Source organism: Ursus arctos, unplaced genomic scaffold (assembly GCF_023065955.2).
Source record: "Ursus arctos isolate Adak ecotype North America unplaced genomic scaffold, UrsArc2.0 scaffold_30, whole genome shotgun sequence".
Lineage (NCBI taxonomy): Eukaryota > Metazoa > Chordata > Mammalia > Carnivora > Ursidae > Ursus > Ursus arctos.
Window position 1 is genome coordinate 20,181,868 of NW_026622986.1, and position 25,332 is coordinate 20,207,199.

Below are 25,332 nucleotides of genomic sequence, written 5' to 3' on the forward strand. Positions count from 1 at the left end.
GTGGGCAGTCTGTTCTCCTTCCGTCTCTCCCCCTGTCGTGCATTCTCTTTCTCTCTCAAATAAATACAATCTTTTAAAAAAGAGAGATAAAGACAACAGTCTTAGTAGGAAAAGGACAAAACAAAGAATGTGACTATATCAAGAAAAAATACAAATGGCCAATAAAAATAACCATAAAAATAATAATACTTGGATGAAGATTTTGGGAGAATAAGTAAAATCATAATGGAAATGTAAATTGGGATAGTCTTTATAGAGCATTTTTTCAGTATGTATCAAAAACCTTAAAAATAATTGTTTACTTTGAAAAGATATTCTGAGACAGCAGGTAAGAAAGCAAGGATGGTTTTGGATGGAGATGAGTTAAATTGATAAGCGCTCCTGTCTGACAGTTTTGCAATCAGAGAAATGTGGGTTATCTTGGTGTGATATTCAGAACATTGCTGTGGTTACTGTAGACAATCAAATGGGTTCCTATGAAAGCAGCAGCAGTGTCTCGCTTGCAGTTAGATAGCGTAATACATAAGCAGACTGTTCAGTTTCATGACTTTCTCCAGTAACACTTAAATTGGCTCAGAAGTTAGTGGGAAGTTATTCAAGTGAATGCAAAGGGAAACCTGTGGAAGATTGGATGCAAGGAGATACTGACTTACTCCGGAGCATAGCCTTGCTGATGGCCCAGAAGCAAGGAGAGTGAGGAACCTCAGAACCAGTGGATTTGACTAGAACCTAACAGGTACTCTTCCTTTCTGGGGCTGTCTGCAGTAGGGATTGCCAAGAGAAGTGTCAGCTCTCAGGATGGCTAGAATTAATTCCAGGGCCTAGCTCTAATAAACTGTGGCTCCTGACATTGGGGATTCAGCGTCTCATTTGATTAGGCCTTGATTTGCTCTGTGTCAACAGAATAACCCTCAATTATAATAATCACATTTTTAAACATTTTGCATATGTCGGAATTAGTTTTATCAGCTACTTGAAAGGAGAGGTGGTTTTCCTTTGTAGTCTAGATTATGATTTTAAATTCCTGATAATTGCTTCTATCTTAGGAGTTTTCTATTCCAGACCAGTAGGCAGATGGCAAATATGTTTATAATTCTCTTCATAGGAAAACCTCCATTCTTACCAGAATCTTTTGACCGAGTTCTTCTTGATGCACCATGCAGTGGGATGGGACAGAGACCAAACATGGCTTGTTCTTGGACTTTGAAAGAAGTGACATCATATCAGCCTTTACAGAGAAAACTCTTCACTGTGGTATGTGATGATACTTTGATGTGAACGAAAATTGACCTTCGTTGTTTGATGTTTCAAAGACCGAGAGTAGTGTTCATAGTAGCATTTTTCACAATAACCAAAGTGTGAAAACAGCCCATCAAGAGGTCCATCAGGAGGTGAAAGGATAAGCAAAATGTGGTGTGTACACAGAATGGAATATTATACAGCCTTACACAGGAATGAAATTCTACAACACGAATGAACTTTGGAAACATTCTGCCAAGTGATAGAAGCCAGACACAGAAAGACAAATATTGTCTGTTTCCATTTATATAATGGAACTAGAATAGGAACATTCATAGAGACAGAAAGTAGAATAGAGGTTACCAGGGCTGGAGGGACAGGAGAATGGGGAATTAGTGATAATGGGTACAGAGTTTGAGTTTGGGAAGATGAACAGTTCTAGTGATGAGTCGTAGTGGTGGTTGCATGATAGTGTGAAAGTACTTAATGCCACTGAACTGTACGCTTACAAATGGTTATAATGGCAAATTTTATATTATGTTTATTTTATCACACAAAAAAGGACAGAGAAACCTAGTTTTTAAATACAAGAAGCTTTCATTTATGTTGATCACTCTTTCATTTAAAGGCAGTAGCAGAATTTCCTCACTGAGACATTTAGTGACTTTCCCGCATTGTGCTATATCTTAAAGAAGTCACCGAGCTGTTAACATCATAGTTAAGAGCTGATGTGTAAGGAAGGGGATATAAAATAAATTACTCTTTTTTTATAGGGTTCCTGGATCGTCTTAGCATATGAGAAGTAGGAAGTCCAGGGGAGGGAAACACACTGATAAAAAAGAGAAGGGACTATTCGGTGTAGGATATAGAAGAGCCGTAAAAACTTTGCCAACTTAACTGGCGTCTAGCACGTTTCAGGAGAAGCCCGAATAGAACATTTGAGGATTTCTTTCAGGCTTGCAGAAATGATTCCGTGGATTTCACAGAATGTAGACAGCATTTGACCAAAGATGACTTCTTCATTTCCCCTCGGCCTTGTAATTATAAGTACATAAACTACAGCAATAACGGACGCACTGGAATTATTCAGTCTCCAAAGTTGTCTTTGAGTACATTTCTGCTCATCTGTCTAGTATCTCCTTTTATACACAAAGGATGCGCTGGCAGTAGATTATTTAACTTTTTCTTCTGTACAGTCTTCAAAGAACACATCCTGGAAGCAAACAGGAAAGAAAGGGAGCTTTACTTATAGCTGAAACCCACTTTGACTTGAAAGTAAAATGAGGACACTGTTTTAAGATTTATTTATTTATTTTTTTAGAGAGAGACTGAGAGATCGGGGAGCAGGGGGGAGGGGTGGAGGCAGAAGGAGAAAGAAACTCAAGCAGACTCCATGCTGAGCACAGAGTCCAGTATGGTGCTCGATTTCACAACCCTGAGAGCACAACCTGAGCTGAAACCGAGGGTTAAGATGCTTAACCAACTGCACCAGCCAGGCGCCCCAGGACAGTGTTTTAGAAGACTGGGCTTTTTGGGACACCTGGGTGACTCAGTCAGTTAAGTATCTGCCTTCGGCTCAGGTCATGATCTCAGGGTGCTGGGATCAAGTCCTGCAGGGACTCTTTGCTCAGCAGAGAGCCTGCTTCTCCCTCTGCCTGCCGCCCCCCACTGCTTGTGCTCATGCCCTCTCTCTCTCTCTCTCAAATAAATAAAATCTTTTTAAAAAATTTAAAAAGAGTGGGCTTTTCTATTTAGGTCCTAGGAGAAAGAAAATTTTAAAAGGCTACTTAGTAGTAGTTGCAGTGATGGCAACGAAGAGGAACAGCTGACTGTGTACGAGAGAGAATTTAGAATATAGCAGGTTTACCATTTAGCATTGAGAGGTGTTAATTGAGAATGTGGGCTTTATAATCAGACACATCTTGTTTGGAGCTGTGCTTTTTCCAATAAGTGACTTTAGGTACATTGGTTTCCATATATGAGAAATGGGGATTATAAGTCTACCTAATAGGTTCACCTCATTGGCATTAGTAACCATACCTCATGGTTATAAGTAAATTGAGAAAATCCATGTAAAATGCTTAAAACAATAACTGGCACACAGTAACAGTTTAAATTTAATCAGCCTACTCTAGTGAAGAAAGCACAAATGTTTACTGTATATAATAAAAATATACTGTATGTAGTAGATATGGTATACTATATATTATATAGTTTATTCCATACTTCTATATACTGTATAGCATATAGTATATATATGTGTGTCTGTATATATGTATGTGTGTATATATGTACATAGTGTGTAATAGTATACTATGTATAGTATATATTTTAAAGATTTTCTTTAAAATGTTTTTAAATATCTGGGAGTTTGAAAAGATAAACTCTTAGTTATTTGGGAAAAATTCATTTTCTTATAATACCTATTTCCTGATTCATTTATTTACTGGACAAATATTCATTGAGCACCTAACCATAATGTAATATATGCTATTCTGGGTGCTGTCAATATAATAGTGAAAAAAATAATCCCTGCCTTACTCATGGAGGGTCTGTTCTAATTGGGGAGAGAAATAAGCAAATAGATGAATAAGTTATTACATATAGTAACAGAGCAGTAATCCCATGGAGCAGACTAAAGAAGGGAGGATAGGAGTGCTGGATTTGAATGGCTGCAGTGTTACCTGGGACAGTCAGGTGCTGGAAAGGTGGCAGAGACACAACGATAAGAAGACTGTGAAGAAGCAGTGTGGAGAATTAGAGTTTCCAAGCTTGTGTGCTGCTCCTGAAGTGGGAGTGTGCCGTGTGGGTTCTGGAACAGCAGAGACCAGTGTTGCTGAAGCAGAGTGAGCAAGATGTGTGAGGTAAGGTCAGAGGGGAAGCCAGAGGCCTGCTCTGGGTAAGGCTTGGAAAGCCACTGTAAGGACTTGGGCTTTGACTCCGAGTTATAAGTCAGGGCATTTGAAGGATTTTGAGCAGAGAAGTGACAAGTTTTTAAAACACCGCTCGGGCAGCTGTATGGAGAAGAGAGGTTATGGGAGGGCAGACAAGGACGCAGAGGGATGAAGAAGGAGGCTGCAGTAATCCAGGCTAAAGACAGTGGGGCTTGGACCTGGATGATAGCAGTGGAAGGAGCCAAATTCTGGATAGATTTTAAAGGTAGAGCCAATGGAATGTGCTAATGGATGGGGAGTGTGTGTGAGAGAGAGAGGCATAAAAGATAATATCAGGCTCGGGGCCTGAAAATAGCACATCTCTAATAGGTTTCAGAGGGAAGATAGGCATTCACTTTGGGACATGTTGAATTTGATAGCAGACGTATGGAGAAGGCAAGTGAATATGGGAGTACAGAGTTCAGAAAGGAGTATGGCTTAAAAAGTGTACATGTGTGAGTTCGGGGCATAAAAAGTGGTATCTAAAGCAGTGAAACTGAATGATTATATTTAGGAAAGTCTCGGTTTAAATGGACTATAACAGCTCCAAGATAGCGAAATGCACCTTGTCTGGAACTCTCTCATTAGAGAACGAGTCTTGGTCATACAGAACATTTATCCCCAACACTTGAAAGGTATCCTGTCGATTTAAGATCCCGTCACATGTTGGTTTTGCCTTGTGGTACACAGTCTGCTCGTGTTTCTGTAGGCAGTTGAGCTGCTGAGGCCGGGGGGCGTGCTGGTGTATAGCACGTGCACCATCACGCTGGCAGAAAACGAAGAACAGGTTGCCTGGGCCCTCAGAACATTTCCTTACCTTCAGCTTCAGCCCCAGGTAAGAATAATTTCCTGTTTTCTCTGTGTAATCTGACAAATTACAGAAACTCTAGTGTGGGGATAAACACAAGGTTGTTATAGGAAGAAATATGTCAAGCAAAACTTCTGAAACAAATACTGCAGTAAACAAGAATGCTTCTCTAATGAGATCCATTGCAGACTGCCCATAGAGAATATCCACATCCTAACAAAGTTTGACCCTGTTTTGGTTCCTTGCCGTTGTGTTTAAATGCCACAGAGCTCAGGGGACTCGGGTTAACATGCTTCTTTCTCTTGTGGCTCTTATGTTACTCAGAACTTTTTCTCCTAAAAAGTTTCTTTTCCCCTCCTACTCCTAGATTTTGCTGGTATGGAGTATGTTGAGCATTTTTTCTCAAGTTGCATCAAGGCTGGGATATAAGCAAACTAGCCGGGGGGGGGGGGGGGCAAATGGTTCAGGAATATTGCTTCTTTATGGTTTCTGACATAAACTACGTAACATTTAGAAAGCTTTCTTACACTTTTTTTCACCTGTCTTGGTTTTTATCAAAAGTATATTATGACTATATTTTTAATCCATGCTGTTTGAGACGAAGTTTAAATCTGTAATAATGCTCACATTCAGTTAGATACATTGAACATCTCACTTCAGTACCCTCCTGTACAGAATTCTAGCCAAGTAATTGGAATATGTGGATAAAAAGCAATCCAGAGATGGTTTCTAGGCTCAGAAAGTAAGGTAATTGCATTGTGGAGGAAAGAAAGACTTCAGAATTCACTTGAGTTTTGTGTGTGTGTGTGTGTGTGTGTGTGTGTGTGTACATATGCATATACACTCAATATATACCAAAAAGAGATGGAAATTCCCCCTCCCATAGATTAATAAACAGTAGGTTTTTAAAGAATAAGCATTAAACATGACATTTATGCAGTGGTGACTTGATTTAGGATTATGGATCTTGTGCAGTCGTGGTTCACACATATTACTCAATTTCTTGATTCTGTATTCTAAACTGATTGACACAGCCTTAATGTATCTCTTTCTAACATTTGTTCTAATACCAATCAGATGATAAAAGATTTCTATTGTTGTTTTTGAATGTATGCATCAGAGAAAGGCACCTTTAGGTGCTGAAGGAACTCCCGTCAGCTTTGGGGAGTGTGATAAAAAAACTGAATTTTCTTTTCTTGCTGTTATTGATAATAATCCACTTACTGAGTGACCACCATATGCCAGGCAGACTGCTACCTTATTAAATAAAGTCTTAGCACTGAGTATTTTATCTGTTTTGTAGCTGAGAAAACAGAGGTGAAGTTGCTTGCTTAAAATCACACAGCGGAAACGTGGCAAAGCGGCGGTACTTGATGAGTGTGTGGGTCGTAAGAGATAGTCATCAGGTGACCACATATTACTACCCAGAAAAACTGCCTGTCCATTCCACAAAGCTATCATTTGTCTGTTTTTGGAATTGGTGGTACTTATACCTCAGTTTTGTCTTTTAACTTAAGTTGTATGCAGGCACACTTACCAACGAGAGGATGTTCACGTTTTCTCATTTTCTCCAAACAGGAACCACAGATTGGAGGAGAAGGAATGATGGGAGCTGGCCTAGCATTTGAACAATTGAAACAGCTGCAGCGATTTGATCCATCTGTTGTGCCGTTACGGGACACTGACATTGATTCTCTCAGAGATGCCAGAGTAGAAGACATGATTTGGCTGGCAAATAAGGATTGTATAGGTTTTTTTATTGCAAAATTCATAAAATGCAAAAGCACATAGAAGGATCCTTAGAAATGAAAATTCTAAACGTTCACTGTATGGTTTTCTTCTTCTTTTTTTTTTTTAACCCAACTGTTGTCAGGTCTGGTAAATGATGGCATAGTTGTTAAGGAAACAGAAAAGGCTGTCAGTGGTTGCACCAGGGACCAAGAGATTTGATCAAGAGACTCTTATTTCATGGAGGAAGTAGTTAGGGGTGGTATGAGATTATATTTTGTGTTTTTAAATAAATTTTTTCTTAAGGATTTAGCATAGTATAAAGAAAAGGAGATGCCTATAGCTATCTGGAGTGTATTTTCATTTGGGGTTTTGTGTTTTAATGTGTAAAGAATGTAAGTCATTTTTAATGTTAAAATTTGTGATTGTAAGAAATAAAATGAGCAATATTTAATTTGGTAAAAAAAAAAGTTATTTGTCCTTGAGTCATAAAGTAGTTCCCTAAGAATACAGGGTATGAGAACTATAATGTTTTCCGTGTACCCATAACCAAGCTGAGCATTTTATCAGAGTTTTTCTGTTTACTATTTGATAAATCAACTTTTTTTTTCTTTTAAGATTTATTTGAGAGAGAGAGAGACCACGGGAGGGGCAGAGGGAGAATCTCAAGCAGACTCCTTGGTGAGCGCAGAGCCGGACACTGGGCTTGATCTCACCACCCTGAGGGCACGACCTGAGCCGAAACCAAGAGTTGGATGCTTAACCAACTGGGCCACTCAAGCGCCCCTGAATCAACTCTTTCAAATGAAGTCTAGACCGTGTTTACTTTTTTTTCCATGCTTTTAAACTAAAACCTAAAACAAATATTTTCTTTACTCTGTACATGAAAATTGTGAGAATATTCCACAATTTGGGTACCTTTCATCATCCCTCAGAACACCTATTATACCAGTTAATGTGATATGACTGGGGAGACAGAAAAAACCAGCTTCTGGTAGCTGGGAACTGGCTTGGCACTTACAGCTATACCTTGGTGTTCTCCTCTTGAACATAAACAAATTCACTGAACACCAACATCAGACAAAGCAATTGTGAATATGGAGATCAAGACAAAAAAAGACCACTTCATAATCAAGTCTGGAATCCGACAAAAACACAAACATTCCCTTAACTGCAAAGGTGACCAAACATCCCACTGTTAACAGCCAATAGTGACTACTTTTATTAAAAATTAATTATAACCTTAGGCTTGCTTCATCCTGCTGCTTTTTAGATAAGACATATTAAAATACTCAATACCTAGCCCAGTTTAAAGGCTGTCTCATACAGTGTTAAATAAATTTAAATGTTTTAACTTCCATTCGGATCACCCCAGAGTTTCTCAGCCTTAGATATATAAGGTGGACAATTGGGAACATTTGCCCTAATAGTTTCTTTCTTTTCCCTCCTAGGTTTGTGTTCGGAATTTCTTCTGTTGTGTCCATCAAGATGGCAAGGTCTCTTGGATCAGGTAAGATCTTCAGCAGGCCTCTTCTTTGAAGAAGGCTTTCTTGAACATCCTTCTCTGAGGTTGGCTTAGGCATTTCTGTCTTTCCATACACCCCTAGGACCCACTTGTGCCCTCCTGGCACTTAACACACTCATTCTTAGTTTAATAGGCATGTTCCTTTCCCCTCCGTCCCCCCAGGCTTGGGAAAGTTTTGGAGGCAGGAACCCTGTCTTTTCTCCCACTGCTTTAGAGCAGATCATCAATACATGCTTATTGAATGAGGGGCAAGATATTTCAACTATGTGACTGACTTCTTCATATCCCTCATTCTGCCTTTTATCCAGTAGATGTCATTGGACTAAAGAGAAGCACTGTTTACCTGTGTAATTCCATTTCTAGGGCTCTGCACATTTCTCCAAACTTTAAGTATGTTTTAAAAAATCCATGTCTTCTCATGCTCTCCGCCAAGCCTTATGTGCTCAGCTGGGACGAAGATTGGAGACAGGGAGACCAGCAGTAGACACGTATGTAAACTGTTAATACTGACAAATAGCAAAATACAAGCAATGCAGGCAAAACAAAAGAAAAATATTTGCATATTAACAGGAGGACAAAGAATATCGTTAAAAATGTTGGCTTTGACAAAGACCTTTTCAGTGGGTTTCTTTCCTTCAAAAAATAGGGCAAATTGGAAAATAAAACACATTCAATCTTAAGGGACACAAAGTTAAAAAGTAGAATAAAAAAGGGAGAAAATCTGGGAAGCGTGGAGAAGAATATTTTAGGGTTAACTTAGATATTTCTGAGAAACAAAAAAAAATTTTTTAATTTAATAGTGAGTACATTTTACTTCAAAATCCTGTGCCACATTTTAAATAGTAAGATGAAGTACAAATACAGCCAGATTTCACTAACTGGCCAGAGTCATCTAGTTACCTATTTTCCCTGACCGTGTGACTCTTGACATACTATTATAAGAGTTTCCAAGACTAGCAGCAGTATCACTGAGCAAAGGGGGGATAAGGGTAAAGATTTAAATTTGTCATCAAGATGGATCTTCATTTTAAAAATGAAGAATTAAAAAATCTGAATCAAGAATTGCCACACATGAGAATTAAGGTGGGAGAAAGACTGTTCCTATTTAAAAGATCTTTACCTTATGTAAATGAGCATTTTATCAGACATAACGGGAACCTCACTAAAGTAACCTCAGGAATTAGCATTGCCCTTAAGAAAGATGCTCCACTGTGGGAAGCGTTGTTGAAAATTTGACTGACATATTCTCAACTATAAGAATCATTCCTAAAATGGCAATTAATACTACTAATAAACAGTGCAGAAAGCCAGCTCTTTATTTGTTTTATATGAATGACTTTAAACCATATTTGTTGAACAGTTCAGTGTAGCTGACAGTGAATGTTTAACAGGAATGCATAGCAGACCATGTTAAAAATGTGGCATTGTCCCAAAGTACAATATGACTAAGACATCCTACATTTAGCAGCACCTTTTTGTAACAGTAACTTAAAGGAGCAGTAGAGAAAGAGCATAGGAAAAACTGAAATGGGTTTGACAATAAAACACAGAACTATTAAGAACATTTCCATTTCCAGCATTTTCTAGATTGACTACAAAGATCATGATTCTACAACTGAGTAGGTTAAGGTTAAGCCTTTGCTGAGTGAAAAGACTAATTTTACATTCCACAAGTCAGTAAAATCTCCCATGGCCCGTGGGATTATGTCTTCATTTACAAATTTAGTACACACTGTTCACACACATGCCTGCTATACAGTGTTCACGTACAGGTGCTCAGTGTCAAATCCTGCAGTATAGTTTTTTGAGGAATACTCTGATTTGGACTGGTATGTTTCACAGTAAAGTGAAAAATGAAGAATCCAGGTACAAAATTTTAAAACTGGAATCTGTTAGCATGACTCTTTGAAAGGGATTAGTGGTAGCAGCAAGTAAGATAAATACCAGTTATACCTCAAGAGTTTTAAATATCCCAAAGTCATTAGTTGGGATGAAAGTTTCAGAAATATTTTATACAAGTAACTTTAACTGGAATATGGTTTCCCAATGATATGAATATTTTACATCAAAAACGTATATATTATGACTACTGTTTTTATATTCAATAAATAAATTTGTCAACAGTACAGAGCTAATTAACAAAAATTAATTCTGAGGAAAATGTTCCTTATATTAGCTGATAAAACCCTTCAAATGTAACTCATTTTAAAAACTGAGTTTCTTGCAGGGGAAGGGAAATAAGGAGTTAAACGTGAAACAGTTTTACTTAGAAAGGTCCCTGAATATTTGGCAAGAACCTGGGATAATCAAAGAAGCAAAACAAAAATAGATGAACTTATTTAACAAAATAATAATTTCATCATGTACAGATCTGAAGTTAGGCAATTATAGCTAGGCATTTTCCAGGGACAAACTTCAGGTGCTAGGTACTTGCACACTAATACTGTCTTACCTGTCCAGTCGTAACTGGACAAAAGGTACACATAAGCGACACGGAGAAGGTTGTCTTAGCCTTAGCGTGACCACACTGTGAACTGCTTACAGCTGTATCACTGAGGCATGGAGAATAGTATCTTCTGGGTTCCCCTTCAGAGTAGATGTCTAATGGAGGAAGATTTTCTTAACGTTTTGTTCACTTCAAGTCAGTCACCTCATTTTGCCCTGATTACTTCTGAAGAGCAGAAACTTTGGTTATAAGAAGCACTTCTAGGTTTTGACGGACAGCGAAACTATTGGAGCTGGTGGCGGGGAATGGAACGAAGGGGGAAACTGAAGGGAGAGAAACAACAGGAACGATAGGCAAGGTTAGAAAAGGAGGTGGGAGAAGTTAGAAAAATTTATTTTCCCACGAAATAATTCTACAAGCTGTGTAAACATTTCTTACTAAAACAAATACTCAAACACACAAAGATTGTACATTTCCAGTGAAACACTCACAGTTAAAAATTGCCTGTATTTTTACTCTCTAGGAGCAAAAACAAGGAGCCAGCAGATGAATGCCTTCCTAGTCACCTTTGGCAGCAAGCTTCCTCACATTCCCTGACTGCTCAATGGATTCTTAAAGCAACACGTCGCACAATTAAATACAAAGCCAGGTGGGTAGAATTCTAGGTATCGGTCTCGAGTCTTCAGCACTCAGCTCCATCTCAGTCACTCTTACACACTCGTACACACAGACACACTTGCATACAGAGGTCCGGCTCGTATACTCCAGTGCAGTGACATAAGACACTAGCTACTAAGAATGTGTTTGTCACGATCAGTGTGAACTGCATGGATTAGAACAACCTTTGGAGTTTGGTTATATTTACCATAATTTATGGTCAAAATTATAAACTTACAAGGATGGTAAAACATTCAGAAATCAAACCTTTTCAAGTCAGGCAATCACACGTATTTACAGTATGTACAGACTTTCTACTAGAATGGGGATAGGTGTCTAGACGATATTACAAATTTCCTGAAGGTGGGCATTTCTAGTCCCTGTAATTCATAAAGCAAATCTGCTGACTTGGCATTAAGACTCTAAAATAGTGTGATCAAACTGATATATATATATATGTATATATATATTATATATAATTATAAGAAGGTGTTTGCAGAAATAACATTTACAAACTATACAGTACACAGTACTAGTACATAGAAAATAGATTCTAACTTTATGATCCCCTTTGTGTAAGGCAAGACTGAATCTGTCCCCAAATTTAGTCAGCCAGAGGTACAAGCAAGAAACAGTGGTCCATGGTTAAATGAATATGCAAATCAGGTGCCTATGTATTAAAAATCTCGAGAATCAAGAAATTCCACTTTTTATCTGGGCCAGTTCTGGCTTGCTGGATACATTAACTACATTTTTGAAAACATCAACTATGTTTCTTAAAATACTAATGCCACCTGGATGGCAACAGATTTTGTTCAAGTGGCAGCGATCCCAACAAACAGTTTTTGAAAAGTCCAGTATACAACCGGAGGACTGCAGCCATACCAGGCGAATTTATAGAGCACTTACAAAAGAAAAAAAAAAAAAGTATATTAATACTCTCTATCAATCATGCTATTGCTATTCAAGCAACAGCAATACAAAGGATACAAGACAGATCACGTATGACTGCAATGTAGACCCCCAAGACTGAGTCTGAAGGTGGTGGTATACAAGACTTAAAAAAAAGAAACACAAAAGGGCAAAAGTCACTGGCGGATGTAAACATCCCTGTTCCACTCCCCAGCCTCGTTCCGTTTTTTGGAGATGCCTTCTCCGTCCTTGTCACAATAGCGATCCTTGGATTTATGCCGGCTCCGTTGTTTGTTGCACTCGTTGTGGTCCTGCTCTCGGTCCAGGTCCCGGGAACGGTGCCGAGACTCCCTGTGCCTGTGCTCACTGCTCCCGTGGGGCTCATCTCGGTGGTTATGGTCACGGTGGGGGGCATAGTGGTCCACGTGTTCGTGGGAGTAATCTTCCTTCGGCTCCACGTAGGCAGAGTCTCGACTCTCCTGGGTTTCCGAGTCAAATGTCTCCTGCCTGGAGAGGCCTCGACTCGTCCCGCTGCGATGGCTGTGGTGCTGGGCGGAGGAGGAGGACCGGTGCTGGGACTTCTTGATGGGTTCGGGGCAGGCTGCTTCTTCAGCTTGGGAGGCAGACCGGGCAGGAGCGGAGCGTTCAGTCCTCTGATCCCCTTGAGAACCCTGGCGGGGAAGGGAGCAAACACAGGGTGTGTAAAGAACTAACATGTCATGAAAGCAAGGCTGCCCTTTCAAGGGTTTATTCCCTTGGAAGTTTCTAAAATGAAATCTAATCTTGCTTAGTTACTTCTTTTGGATAACATCTGGTGGCGTTTACAAGGTTTGTACTATAGTATATCAGACTTTTTTTTTCCCCCTTAATGAATAAATGAAGGGGGGAGGGCATCCTTTTATATGTATGTTCTTCTGGGGTTCAAGCCAGATACAGGTCCCTAAGAGGTCTCCACACACAAGTGTACATTTCACTACCTCTACTTGAATACTGGTGGGAACATTAAAAATGCTTATGATGTTGACTTTGGCTTACGGATGAAGGGGAAGAAATAAAATGTCAGATGCTTACATAGTACTTGGTATGAGGGAAGTCCTATCCTAAGACAGTCTTCTGTATTATTTCAATAATGCAGCAGCCCTATTGCCATTAGTCTTCCTGAGGCAAGGGGCAGGTAAGCAACTTCTCAAACCTTAGATGCCTAGTAAAAGGTAGAGCTGGAACTTGAACCCAGGCAGTCTGATTCCATGGTTGTGCTGCTGACAGTGTAGAAAAATGCTGTCCTTGTCTTACAGGACATGTAGTTAGGGAGTTTATAGTATGATTGTTTACACAGTTTTTCTTATGGGTACACAACTCATGACTCAATGTTTGTCTCAGTTTGGACAGAACTGCTCTTCTGGAACAGGCGCTGTGCTGGGTAATGGCTTGGATCCCAGCCAGGTGGCCGAAGGCAGCCTAGTTTCTAGAGCTTAAGAGCGAGCGCCTCTTACCTGTGAATTAGAGGCTTGAGTGGGGCTACTGGGCAGAGTCGAAGTGGCTAAAGTGCGGCTAAGGAGAGGGTTGGGGAGACGGCTGCTGGGAGGGTGGGTGGCCTTCCAGTAGGCCTCCAGATAGTCGGCAAGGTGCTCGCAAGCATCCTCGAGCTGGTTCTCGTCCAGGATCACATCAAACAGCTCCTGCAGAGGCAAACATTTCCGATGACACACCTACACCAGCCCAGCACTGAGTGCGTTTCACCCACACTCAGAAAAAGGGACTCATGAGCTGCCCACTTTGTATTTGCTCCTGTGCTCCTGCTTTCTCCTTTTCAAACTGGCTGCATGTCCTGTTGAGTCAGATTGTGTCTGTCTACCCAGATCATTGCTGACAACCCTGGATGCTTAACCAAGAGCAATGAGCAGAAAATGAAAGGTGTAATGGTAATTGTTTAGGACATACTAGAAAAGAGAGGTAGAAAAAAGTATAATCTGAATAGTACAGGAAGAGGCCTGGTTTTGACACAGAGACTATGAAAAAAGTCTTGGAAATTACTGAGGCAAGATGAGGACATGAAATTTGGCAGAAAAAAAGCTGAAACCACTAATGATGTGACAGGGTCCAAACTTCAAAATATGCCAAGTGATAAAAAATATTGTAATTCTTACAGCTTCTGATATACCTACCTATGAAAACAAAAACCTAGCGGTTATCTACAGTCCCAGAGTGTGATATGTGGAGGAGGAATGTGTTCAGGTTTCAGAAGTGAGGTAACTGATGGTGTAGATTTTTTTCTTTTTTTACCATGGTCTCAAGTCAATTTCTCAGTTATTAAGAACCAATAACTATTAGGAGCAAATAATAAATCCCAAACAGATCCATTTTATAAACCAAATTTTTGAAACCATAATTCTGTTTCATTTAGGATACTAATTAGATATTAACAAAGCGAGGTCACCACTGAACGCCCTGGAACTTTTTGTAACCCGTGATCTAGACAAGTGCCCATGGGAAGAGGTAGTACAGGTCACTTCTTGGGAATGAAGACCATGGCTCAATGGGGAGAATTCTCTCCCCTGACACCCGTTTACCTGTCTGGTTTTTGTTTGTTTGCTTTCTAAATATAATGCCAGGTCTGATGTCTTCGGGCGGATTATACTGTACATACAGATGACTTACCGGGGGACACTGAGCCAGTTTATCAGCTGCTACCATCTGGACATTGAGGTGTTTAGCTTGAGATTTCCCTCGAGATTTTATTAACCTTTGTAAAACCTGTGAAAGATAAGATTTAACAGAAGAATATCTGCACTCAGGTGAGGAACAAGGTTTGTTATTCATTCTAGGGCCTTTTTACATATAGCACAAATGGTTTATAATAGATTAAGCTATAAAATATATAAGATTATCTGCAAAATTAACATGTTAACATAAATCTCAGTTGCAAGCTTTAAAAAAGACTTTCAAAAAAGATAACTAGCATGGAGCTTATTCTGACTCTTACCTTTTTTTTACCAAACTTGTCTCATGACTCCTTTATGTTTAAAAAAATTGAGAGCCAGAGCTTTTGTTTATGTGAAGTACAATGTTTACCATAGTAGAAACTACAACTGAAAAAATTAAATATTCATTTAAAAAAGAATGACAAACCTGTTACATTTTATTTTTGTTAAAGAATCTGCATTTTTTACAAATTTCTCTAATATGCTTGGCTTCATAAACAAAGTCTCCTAGCTACATTTACATTTAAACTGCTACAGTGTCTTGTTTTGGTTGAAATAATGTGAAGAAATCCATCCTTCTACAGATAGGTAATTCAGAAGAGGAATATTTTAGTAGCCTTTTCAGGAACTGTAGATATATTGTTCTTTGATATTACACTAAACTCAACAAGTGGTAGTTTCTTAAAGACTAGTTGCCATGTGAAAGCTTAAACCCTATTAATGAACTTTTCTTACTGCTAAATTACATTGCATTGGTTTGTCTTGAAATTTGAATGGATCTTTTATTATGCATGCTTTGTAACGTCATTCATTGATCATCTGGAAAATAATGGTTCGTTGCCACACTTCTTATGCAATATTAAAACAACATTTGCTGTTACCATTGATCTCATCAGAAAAGGCTATCTGAGAAGCTTTTAAGCTCTTAGGTGGACACAAATTTTCTGAAATTTTAATTTTTGTTTGAAAGCTTGAATTTTATCACTGGTGACAAATGAGACAATATCTGTCAAATAACCAAGTCTTAATAAACATGTCAGTTTTTCTTTCAAATAAAAATGGTATTCTGTGAAAAAAGAGGCTACTTGAGTTTATAACTTGAATAGTCACTGTGCGTCCTCAAGATGATAACTGGTAAAAATAAGTGCTTCAATTATTCAAGTTTCATTACACAGAATATTGAAAGGCTTGTATTTAAGAGTCAAAATTTAGTAACATTAATAAATGATACTACTTTGGACATGCTTCATTGAAACCAGATGGTAGTGGTGTTAACTGTGAGCACTGTCTGTTACCACAGTCTCGATTCATGGACACTAGCAGTTTTACCCACCATTGCTTTTGCACCCTCAGTGCAAATGTCAAAACAGTGAAAAAGGAGAATAACGTCTTAGTATTATTATGGAAATAATGTTGACCTCATGGACTGACTCTCTAGAAATCTCTCAGAACCTTCCCCCAGGAAACCATGGACCACACTTTGGGAATCGCTGTTCTAAGACATGAAACTAATAATCACACTTTGCTTACTTGAATCTTAAAGACTCTTGACTACTCTGTCTCTTCAAACTCTTTATGATGATAGAGATGTAGCTTGTTTTAATACATAAACAATTGTAGTGAAGTTTGATTAGAGAGCAAACAGTAACAACCCTACTTACCTTAGGAGAGGAAATCTTTACATAGACTATAATAGGGGCCAAAGAAGTTTTACTGAGTTGAGCTGGATGATTAATAGTATCCGCATCAAGGACTACCAGTTGCAGTGTTCTTGCAAGTTCAAAAATCCTTTCGATTTCACTCTGAACTTCCGCTGTAAAAGGTTAAGCAGAGTTCAATTACTTAAAGTATTTTTAAACTAAATTGAAATAAAAATGGTACAGTGTTTCTTCAACAGGAAGGGAAGTAGGGCAGCCAATAGGTCAATGTTTACAGGCAATCGAGGTGATAAAAGGTATCCTTTGGGAAGAGCTATTTCTCCACAGAACCTTAGAATTGAGGGAATTCTCTCAACCAGCTATAAAATTTGCTTCCAGTATAACACTCTTTGTGCTATAAAACTTCACTCTGTGAAATCATTTCATAAAGATGTGTAAAATAGAAAATTTAAGACTATCTTTAACATGTGTGTTTCTGACCATGCTACCATTGCAACTATCACCCCGTTTCTTTTCACTGCATCAGCTTAATCTGTGTTTATACTGTCACCTATTGGTATGCTTTCTGGATATGATAATCTAGATATACTTATTAGCAAGCTGAAATCCAACATAAAATAGGAGGGACGTTAATAGTATCTGTAACAAACTTGTCCAAAACCACACTTCCCATAGTTTCTGCCAAGAGGACGATGGTCCTGCAGTATTCATTTTTTAAAAGGGTAGTTATACATTAGAGGCAGCACTACAGAAATCCAAACTGTAAGAGTCATAGAAAACTTAACTAAAAATATGCTTGAACACCAAGAAAATTTCAGTCTATCCACTCCATGATCCCTCTAGAATCTAAAACAGGACTGTCCAATAGAATGTTCTGTGATGATGGAAACAGTCTGTATCAGTGCCGTCCAGTACGATAGCTGTGAGGCACAGCTGGGTCCAAGTACCTGAACTGTAGTTAGTGTGAGTGAGCAGCTCAATTTTTAAGCTGAAATAAAAGTTTTAAATAGCCAAAAGCTACTGTACTAGGCAGCACAGGTCTATAAAGGCCTAACACGTAGCTTGTGGCGTCCTCTACCATCATGAAGGGCAGACTCCATGAGACTCCTAGACCTAGAGAAGGACTTTTAATTCCTCTTATGCATTTAGACCCATGCAGAAAATTGCTGGAGATAATTTCAACTAGTATATTACTGCAGAAAAGACAAGTCACTAATCCTCTGCCTCACAATATGTTATGACTAGAGTCCTTTCAGTTACCGAGATGTCTTTAAAATCTGGGCTGGTAGCTTTAATATAATTATTTGGTTACATGCCGCTCATGACAGTCTTGCAGAAAGAAAAACCAAAAACAAGCTGATTAAGTTTCTGGATCTACCAGTTGAACAGACAAATACATAAACTATACCAGTATAATGCAGTTAGAAAACTTCAGACTATGGAAACCCTATGGATAAGTAACCCAGTCTCTTCAAGCAAGAAATCATAATGGGGGAAAAAAAAGACATATGGAAAACTACAGATTAAGAAATTTACAGACCTATGAACCAATCATTATGGACTTTGCATCCTGATTCAAAAAATATTAATTTATGTATACTTATAATACATAAACGAGTAAAATGATGTATATATAAAATTATATATGACAGTTGGGAAGTGATGCATGGCTGAAGAGACATCTAATGATACTAGAGATGTATTGTTAATATATGATAATGGCATTGCAGTTTAAATAGAGTCCCTAATCTTTAAAAATACATAGTGAAATATTTACAGATAAAATCATGGGATGTCTGGGATTTGCTTCAAAATAATCCAGGGACAGCTGGGGGAGAAGGGTGGGGGTGCTGAAATGAAATAAGACTGGCCACGAATGTTGAAAGTGGGTGGTGAATAGCTGAGGTTATACTTTTTACTTCCCTATATATTTGAATTTCCTTTAAACACACTTCTAAAAATAAAAATAGTATATTCTGATTTTTTCATAATAGTGTTCTAAACATTACGAATATTATTTAGATAGTCTCTGTTGATCTTTAAATTTTTATTTCAATTATCGCCTTGTGTGGCTTTGTTCCCTACTAATGCCTTCATGGCCACTGACCCCCAGCAATCAAGTTCCAATCTAAATATTATTGTAAGCATTATGAAATTAGATCAGCCCACAGCTAACATCCTACTTAATGGTGAGGCTGAAAGCTTTTTCTTGGAGATCAGAAACAAGACAAAGATACCCACTCTTGCCACTTCTATCCAACATATTATTGGAAGTCGTAGCCGGAGCAATTAGGCAAAAAACAAAAGGCGTCCAAATTGGAAAGGAAGAGGTAAAACTGCCACTATTTGCAGATGACATTATTGTAAACCCTAAAGACTCCACCCAAAACTGTTAGAATAAATAAATCCAGTAAAGTTGCAAGACAAAAAATCAGTATATAAACATACATTATTGTATTTCTACATACTAAAAATAAACTATCAGAATGAGTAAGAAAACAATCCCATTTACAACTGCACCAAAAAGAAGAACATACTGAGGATTAAATGTAACCAAGGGGGTAAAAGACCTTCACGCTGAAAACCCCAAGACAGTGATGAAAGTAACTGAAGCAAATACAAATAAATGGAGAGAGATTCCATGCTTATGGACTTGAATACTGTTAAAATTCCCCTACTACCCAAAGCAATCTAGATTCAGTGCAATCCCTGTCAAAATCCAAATGGCTTTTCCACGGAAACAGAACAATCCTAAAATTTGTGTGGAACTACAAAAGACCCTGACAAGCCAGCTTAAATCTTAAGAGAAAACAACAAAGCCGGAAGCATCATGCTTCCTGATTTCAAACTATATCAGGATACTGTAGTAAAACTGTGTGGTATTGGCATAAAAACACACACATAAATCAATGGAACAGAATAGAGAGCCCAGAAATAAACTGGTCAATTTAGGACCGGGGAGCCAAGAACTTACAGTGGGGAAAGTATAGTCTGTTGGGAAAACTAGACAGCTACGTGCAAAAGAATGAAATGGGACCACTATCTTACACCATATACAAAAATCAACTCAAAATGCGTTAAAGACTTACATGTCAGACCTGAAACCATAAAACTCCTAGAAGAAAACATAAGTGGTAAGCTACTTGACATCAATTTTGTTGATGGTTTTTTTGGATTTGACACCAAAAGCAAACACAACTAAAGCCAAAATTAACAAATGAGAGTACCTTAAACTAAAAGCTTCTGCACAGCAAAAGAGACTATCAACGAAATGAAAAGGCAGCCTACCAAATAGGAGAAAATATTTGTGAATCATATGTCTGATGTTCAAAATACAGAACTCATCAAACTGAACAGAGAAAACCGTCTGATTTAAAAAATGGGCAGAAGGTCTAAATAGACATTTTCCCAAAGAAAACATACAGGTACCCAACAGACACATGAAGAGAGAGTCAACATCAATAATCATCAGAGAAATGCAAAGGCACAATGACCTATCACTTCATACTTGTTAGAAAAGCTAGTATCGAAAAGACAAGAAATGGAGAAAAAGGAATCATTGTGTACTGTTGGTGGGAATGCACACGGGTGCAGCCTTTGTAGAGGGCAGTATGGATTTTTCCTCAAAAAATTAAAAATAAAATTTTTATTTTTGTGATCCAGTAATTCCACTACTGGGTATTTGCCCAAAGAAAACAAAAACACTAACTTGGAAAGATATATGCATCTCTGTGTTTCCTGCAGCATTATTTATGATAGCCGTAATATGGAAGCAACCCGAGTGTCCAATGACATGAATGGATAACAAAGATGTCATATATATATATGTATAGATATATAGATATATATCTATAGATATATATATATATATAGTGGACTATATAATATGGAACCAACCCGAGTGTCCAATGACATGAATGGATAACAAAGATGTCATATATATATATATATATAGATATATATATATAGATATATATATATATATATAGTGGACTATTACTCAGCCATAAAAAATGAGATCTTGCCATTTGCAACAACATGGATGGACCTAGAGGGTATAACACTAAGTAGAATAAGCAGGGAAACACAATTAACATGATTTCTTATGTGGAATTTAAGAAACAGAGGAGCAAAGAAAGAGACCCCCCCTCCCCCAAAGACTTATAAATACACAGAACAAACTGGTGGTTGCAGGGTGGGGGGGCAGGAAAGTGTGAAACAGATAAAGGGGATTAAGAGTACTGAGAAACGTACAGAACTCCTGAGTCACTATACTGTACACCCGAAACCAGTATAACCCTGTATGTTATACGTCAATAAAAAAAGGGAGAGAGGTGAGAAATATATCTGTACTAGAGATTTTCCTTTGACAGAGTCCATCATGCTCAGAATTTCTTTCAAAAAACAAATGCCAAAGACTTCCTTGGCATTCTTTCCTGAAAGTGAAAAGTGGTCTTAAAGTCAGTTTGGTCCATCAGAGTCGTCCTACCCAGTGAAAGGATGCACACTCCGCATCTTGAAGATGGGCAGGCCTTACTCGTCTGTCCACATCCTACAGTCTCCTGACCACGGAGTTAAAACGGGCACCGGTAAAATGAATAACATTTTTGTCAGTGCTTTATATCTGGTAGCTAAAAGCAATACTCAGGAACAATCATGTTTTCTCCAAGACAAGAAAGAAGAGAAAGTTAGAAGTTTCTGTAGTTAGTGTAGAAGTTTCTGTAATTGAACAATACTTGTAAAAGCAGAGTGAGGAGATTACTTTCGTTGTGTTATAGGACATCTAAGTGGCCAGTTAATAAAATTGTGATATTGTTCTAGTATCAGTTATTGAATGATAACTGCAGTACCATTTTCAGAATCACTAAGCACGAAACTCTAATTCTGACAAGTGCCTTATTTGTCCCCAAAAAGGAAATCTCTAAAGCCTTCTCTAAGCACCTTCTCCTTTCCCCAAGCCCAGTAAGTTCTGCCTCTGTGCTCCCGACTCCGTGGCACCAAACTGGCTTGGGGCAGAAATAGTCTTCATCACTTCATAGAGCTATGTGACCCTTGGGTAACATGCTTAACTTCTTAGAGCCTAAGTATTCTTTTCTGGAAAATGGAAATAAGAATTAAATGAACCAACACGCAACCATCTATTACAGTGTCTGGCCCGTGGTAAGTAATACATGTCAAGTACTGTTGACCCTGGAGCAACATGGGTTTGGACTGTGCTGGTCCCTCATACGCAGATCTTTTCCATAAGTACAGTACAGCACTGTCGCTGTATTTTCTCTAGCTCACTTTATTCTAAGAATACAGTACATAGTGTATCTAACATCCGAAATCTGCTAATCCACTGTTCATGTTATCAGTAAGGCTTAGGGTCAGCAGTAGGCTATTCATAGGTCAGTTTTTGGGGAGTTGAAAGTTATACCTGGATTTTCAGTGTGGAGGTTGGTGCCTCTAACCCCCGTCATTCAGGGGTCAACTGTATTGCTTTGTACCAACTTCTATTAACAATTATCCCACTGAATTTCAATGACAGGATCGAAAATGTTCCCAACAGGCAGTGAACCGACAGAACAATACATAATTGGTTCTATTCCTTCCCTCACCATACAGTGCCTGGTACATAGGTGGCACTCAAATTCTGTTGAAAGAATGAGTTAATTAAATAACGAACTTATCACCAAAATATATGTAGACAAAGTGAACTACCCCCTTTGGGTAGAGAGATTGCTAGAGCTGGGCCATCAGTTAAATGTTGTGGAACAAAGAGTGTGCTAATTTCTCGAGACAGCTACACCGGTAATAGGTCAAAAGGAGGAAAGAAATTAGATTCAACAGATCAACTAGTCCCATAAATTCCACGTTCATCTGCAAGGCTAATTTTATAGCCTTCTATCATCAGCCCTTCACTCTCCATTCTTCCCAAGAGAAGGCAGATGGTCAAGTAAATGCAATCAGCATCACTGCCAGATGGCACTGCCCAATGGAAAAAAAATCTGGACTGCTAGTCAAGACCCCCAGCGTCCAGTCCTCGTTTTATACCTTAGTATAAAGCTTAACTACACAGAGCTGTTCATTTCCTGTGGTTCTCAGATTTTTTTTTAAAGATTTTATTTTTTTATTTATTTGAGAGAACGCACACACACACAAACAAGGGAAGAGAGGGAGAAGCAGACTCCCCGCTTGCTCAGCCTGACATAGGCCTCGATCCTAGGACCCTGGGATCCTGACCTGAGCCGAAGGCAGCCGCTTACCTGACTGAGCCACCCAGGTGCCCCTGGTCCTCAGATTCTTTACTGTACAGTGATGGGCTTGAACAAGGTTGGTAGTCCTCACATTTTAGCATACGGCAGAATCACCCGGCGGGCTCGTTAAACTATAGGGCCCCACCTCTAGAGTTTCTGATTCAGTAGGACAGGCGGGGGTCTAAGAACTGTCATTCCTGACTAATGTCGCATGATGCTGACGCTGTTGCTTTGGAGAACACACTTCAAGAACCACTGAACTGAATGCTCTCAGGTGTGTCATCCGGTTCTAAAGTCCATGGTGCTATGACGTAAGTGATGAACTTTGCATAGTTGAAACTTTTATTGAGATAATTATAAATTCACACGCAGTCGTAAGAAGAACACAGAGATCCCTTGTACCATTTACCCAGTTTTCCCCAATGGAAACATCCTGCAAAACTACCGTGCAATAGCACAACCAAAATATTGCTATGATCCACCAATCCCATTCGGATTTCTCCAGTTTTCCTGTACTCCCAGCATGTAGGTCTATTTAGCCGTTCAGAATTTTATCCTATGTGTTGGTTCATGTATGCAGCACTACCGTTAAGAGAAGGAACAGTTCCAGCACAGGAGTAAGTGGCAAAATACATGATCCAAGCTAGCTCTTCGATTGGGTTAAAAATACTCACCAGGTTGGAAACACTGTTATCTATCCGCCCGTGTTGCTAATACACAAAGTAAAAGCCCTTCCTTACTCCCTGCTTGCCAGCAGCAGCAACGGTCGCCATGTGCACAGCTAAATCTACGTTTGCTTCCTTAACTCTCCTGTATTTGCTCAATATTTTCCCACCTTCAGCACACAGTTTTCACTCTCGTGGGGTACACACAGACATTACACTCACATACCTGTGTACAAATGTATGCAAAGATGTCCCATATTTCCCTAAATTGATTGGTCTCTGGGAACGTGGTTGGGGTAAAACCGAACCATACTTTTGAAGAAGTTGGGCAGTTTGAAGAAACCCCAAGGTGACTCCTCTTAGCAGAATATCATTATCTAAATATATTACTTTTAAAAGTTTGGACTTGGAATTGGCAAATAACTGGGTACCCACACCCATAACTATTTACATTCAAGTAATATTTTTATTTCTAAGAGTGTAATGTTATTTACATTCCCTACGTTTTTTTTTTTTTTTTAAGATTTTACTTATTTATTCAACAGAGATAGAGACAGCCAGTGAGAGAGGGAACACAAGCAGGGGGAGTGGGAGAGGAAGAAGCAGGCTCATAGCGGAGGAGCCTGATGTGGGGCTCGATCCCATAACGCCGGGATCATGCCCTGAGCCGAAGGCAGACGCTTAACCACTGTGCCACCCGGGCGCCCCTACATTCCCTACGTTTGAATAGCTCATTTGGATAATCTTAAATTGTGATGCTTGACCAGTATTACAATGGAGACATAAGGTTAGAACTTTTATGAGTCTTACGAGTACAAATAAAGCCACGTATCTGTGCAGAGAAGTCCTGTTCCACCAAAAACAGCACAGAAGATGTCGTTAAAGCTTCAAATTTTTCAGGGTATTCTTTTCCTTCCTATCATACAGCGGTCCATCAGCATAACGAACTCCAAAGGCAACATACTATACTTTTGCTTATATAACAAAGGTTTTCTAAAGCAAAGTTTTACCTATCAAATTATATCTTTACTGTACTGGACCATTCATCCTTTTGTAAAAGAAACAAATGCTGAAATTGATCTCATCTATTAGATTTGAGGTAGATCTTCTGAAATTTCACCTCTACTAAATACAGAAGAATCTTAAGGTATAGCAAATACACATATACTCTCATACCTGGAGTGTTCAAGTACTGTTAGACCAAAAACATGTTTCCTATACAACAGAGTCCACAGAACACGCATAACTTGTTACTCAACACGTTGTACTGACACAGAAGGGGCATCACCTGACCACTGTCCTGTCTGTTGTCATGGCCTGTTTCCTAGTGCTGCCATAAAAAATAAAAATCTTCCGGGGCGCCTGGGTGGCACAGTCGTTAAGCGTCTGCCTTCAGCTTAGGGCGTGATCCCAACGTTCTGGGATCGAGTCCCACATCGGGCTCCTCCGCTGGGAGCCTGCTTCTTCCTCTCCCACTCCCCTGCTCTGTTTCCTCTCTCGCTGGCTGTCTCTCTGTCACATAAATAAATAAAATCTTAAATAAATAAATAAATAAATAAATAAATAAAATAAAATAAAATAAAATAAAATAAAAATCTTCCTCCTTACAGAGGAAACTATCCCTGTCTTTCCCTGGGAGCAGACTCCATATTTGCTAGTTCAGTGTTCACGGAGACTTTAGAGAACGTAAGTGAATACTGAGAACTGACTGCATCTTAGCCCTGTCCTCTGTGCCAAGTTCCAGGGCTGTCCGTACAAGTGATTGCCTGCGGGGTATCTCGATGCGCCGTTAACACTGCAGATTCACTGCGTGCACAAAT

General features: G+C 38.9%; 2 protein-coding genes across 8 annotated transcripts in view; one reads left to right on the forward strand and one right to left on the reverse strand.

Annotated features, from left to right (window-relative positions):
* Positions 1–19,039, forward strand: part of NSUN6 (NOP2/Sun RNA methyltransferase 6) — a 65,434-nt gene extending 46,395 nt beyond the window's left edge. For 2 of the 3 annotated variants that reach the window (XM_048219410.2, XM_026478973.4), the window contains exons 9-14: positions 1,106–1,254; positions 4,882–5,007; positions 6,559–8,218; positions 8,597–8,721; positions 11,203–11,328; positions 14,861–19,039. In XM_048219410.2, coding sequence (XP_048075367.1) covers positions 1,106–1,254; positions 4,882–5,007; positions 6,559–6,771 — 488 coding nt within the window. In that variant the 3' untranslated portion in view covers positions 6,772–8,218; positions 8,597–8,721; positions 11,203–11,328; positions 14,861–19,039. The remainder of the gene's footprint in view (positions 1–1,105; positions 1,255–4,881; positions 5,008–6,558; positions 8,219–8,596; positions 8,722–11,202; positions 11,329–14,860) is intronic. The other variant, XM_026478975.4, reaches the window with a different exon arrangement.
* CACNB2 (calcium voltage-gated channel auxiliary subunit beta 2) overlaps positions 11,317–25,332 on the reverse strand; it is a 367,594-nt gene continuing 353,578 nt past the window's right edge. For all 5 annotated transcript variants that reach the window (XM_057304584.1, XM_057304580.1, XM_057304581.1 and 2 more), the window contains 4 exons: positions 16,612–16,763; positions 14,907–15,002; positions 13,742–13,927; positions 11,317–12,919 (listed from right to left, as the gene is read on the reverse strand). In XM_057304584.1, the coding sequence (XP_057160567.1) occupies positions 12,425–12,919; positions 13,742–13,927; positions 14,907–15,002; positions 16,612–16,763 (929 nt within the window). In that variant the 3' untranslated portion in view covers positions 11,317–12,424. The remainder of the gene's footprint in view (positions 12,920–13,741; positions 13,928–14,906; positions 15,003–16,611; positions 16,764–25,332) is intronic.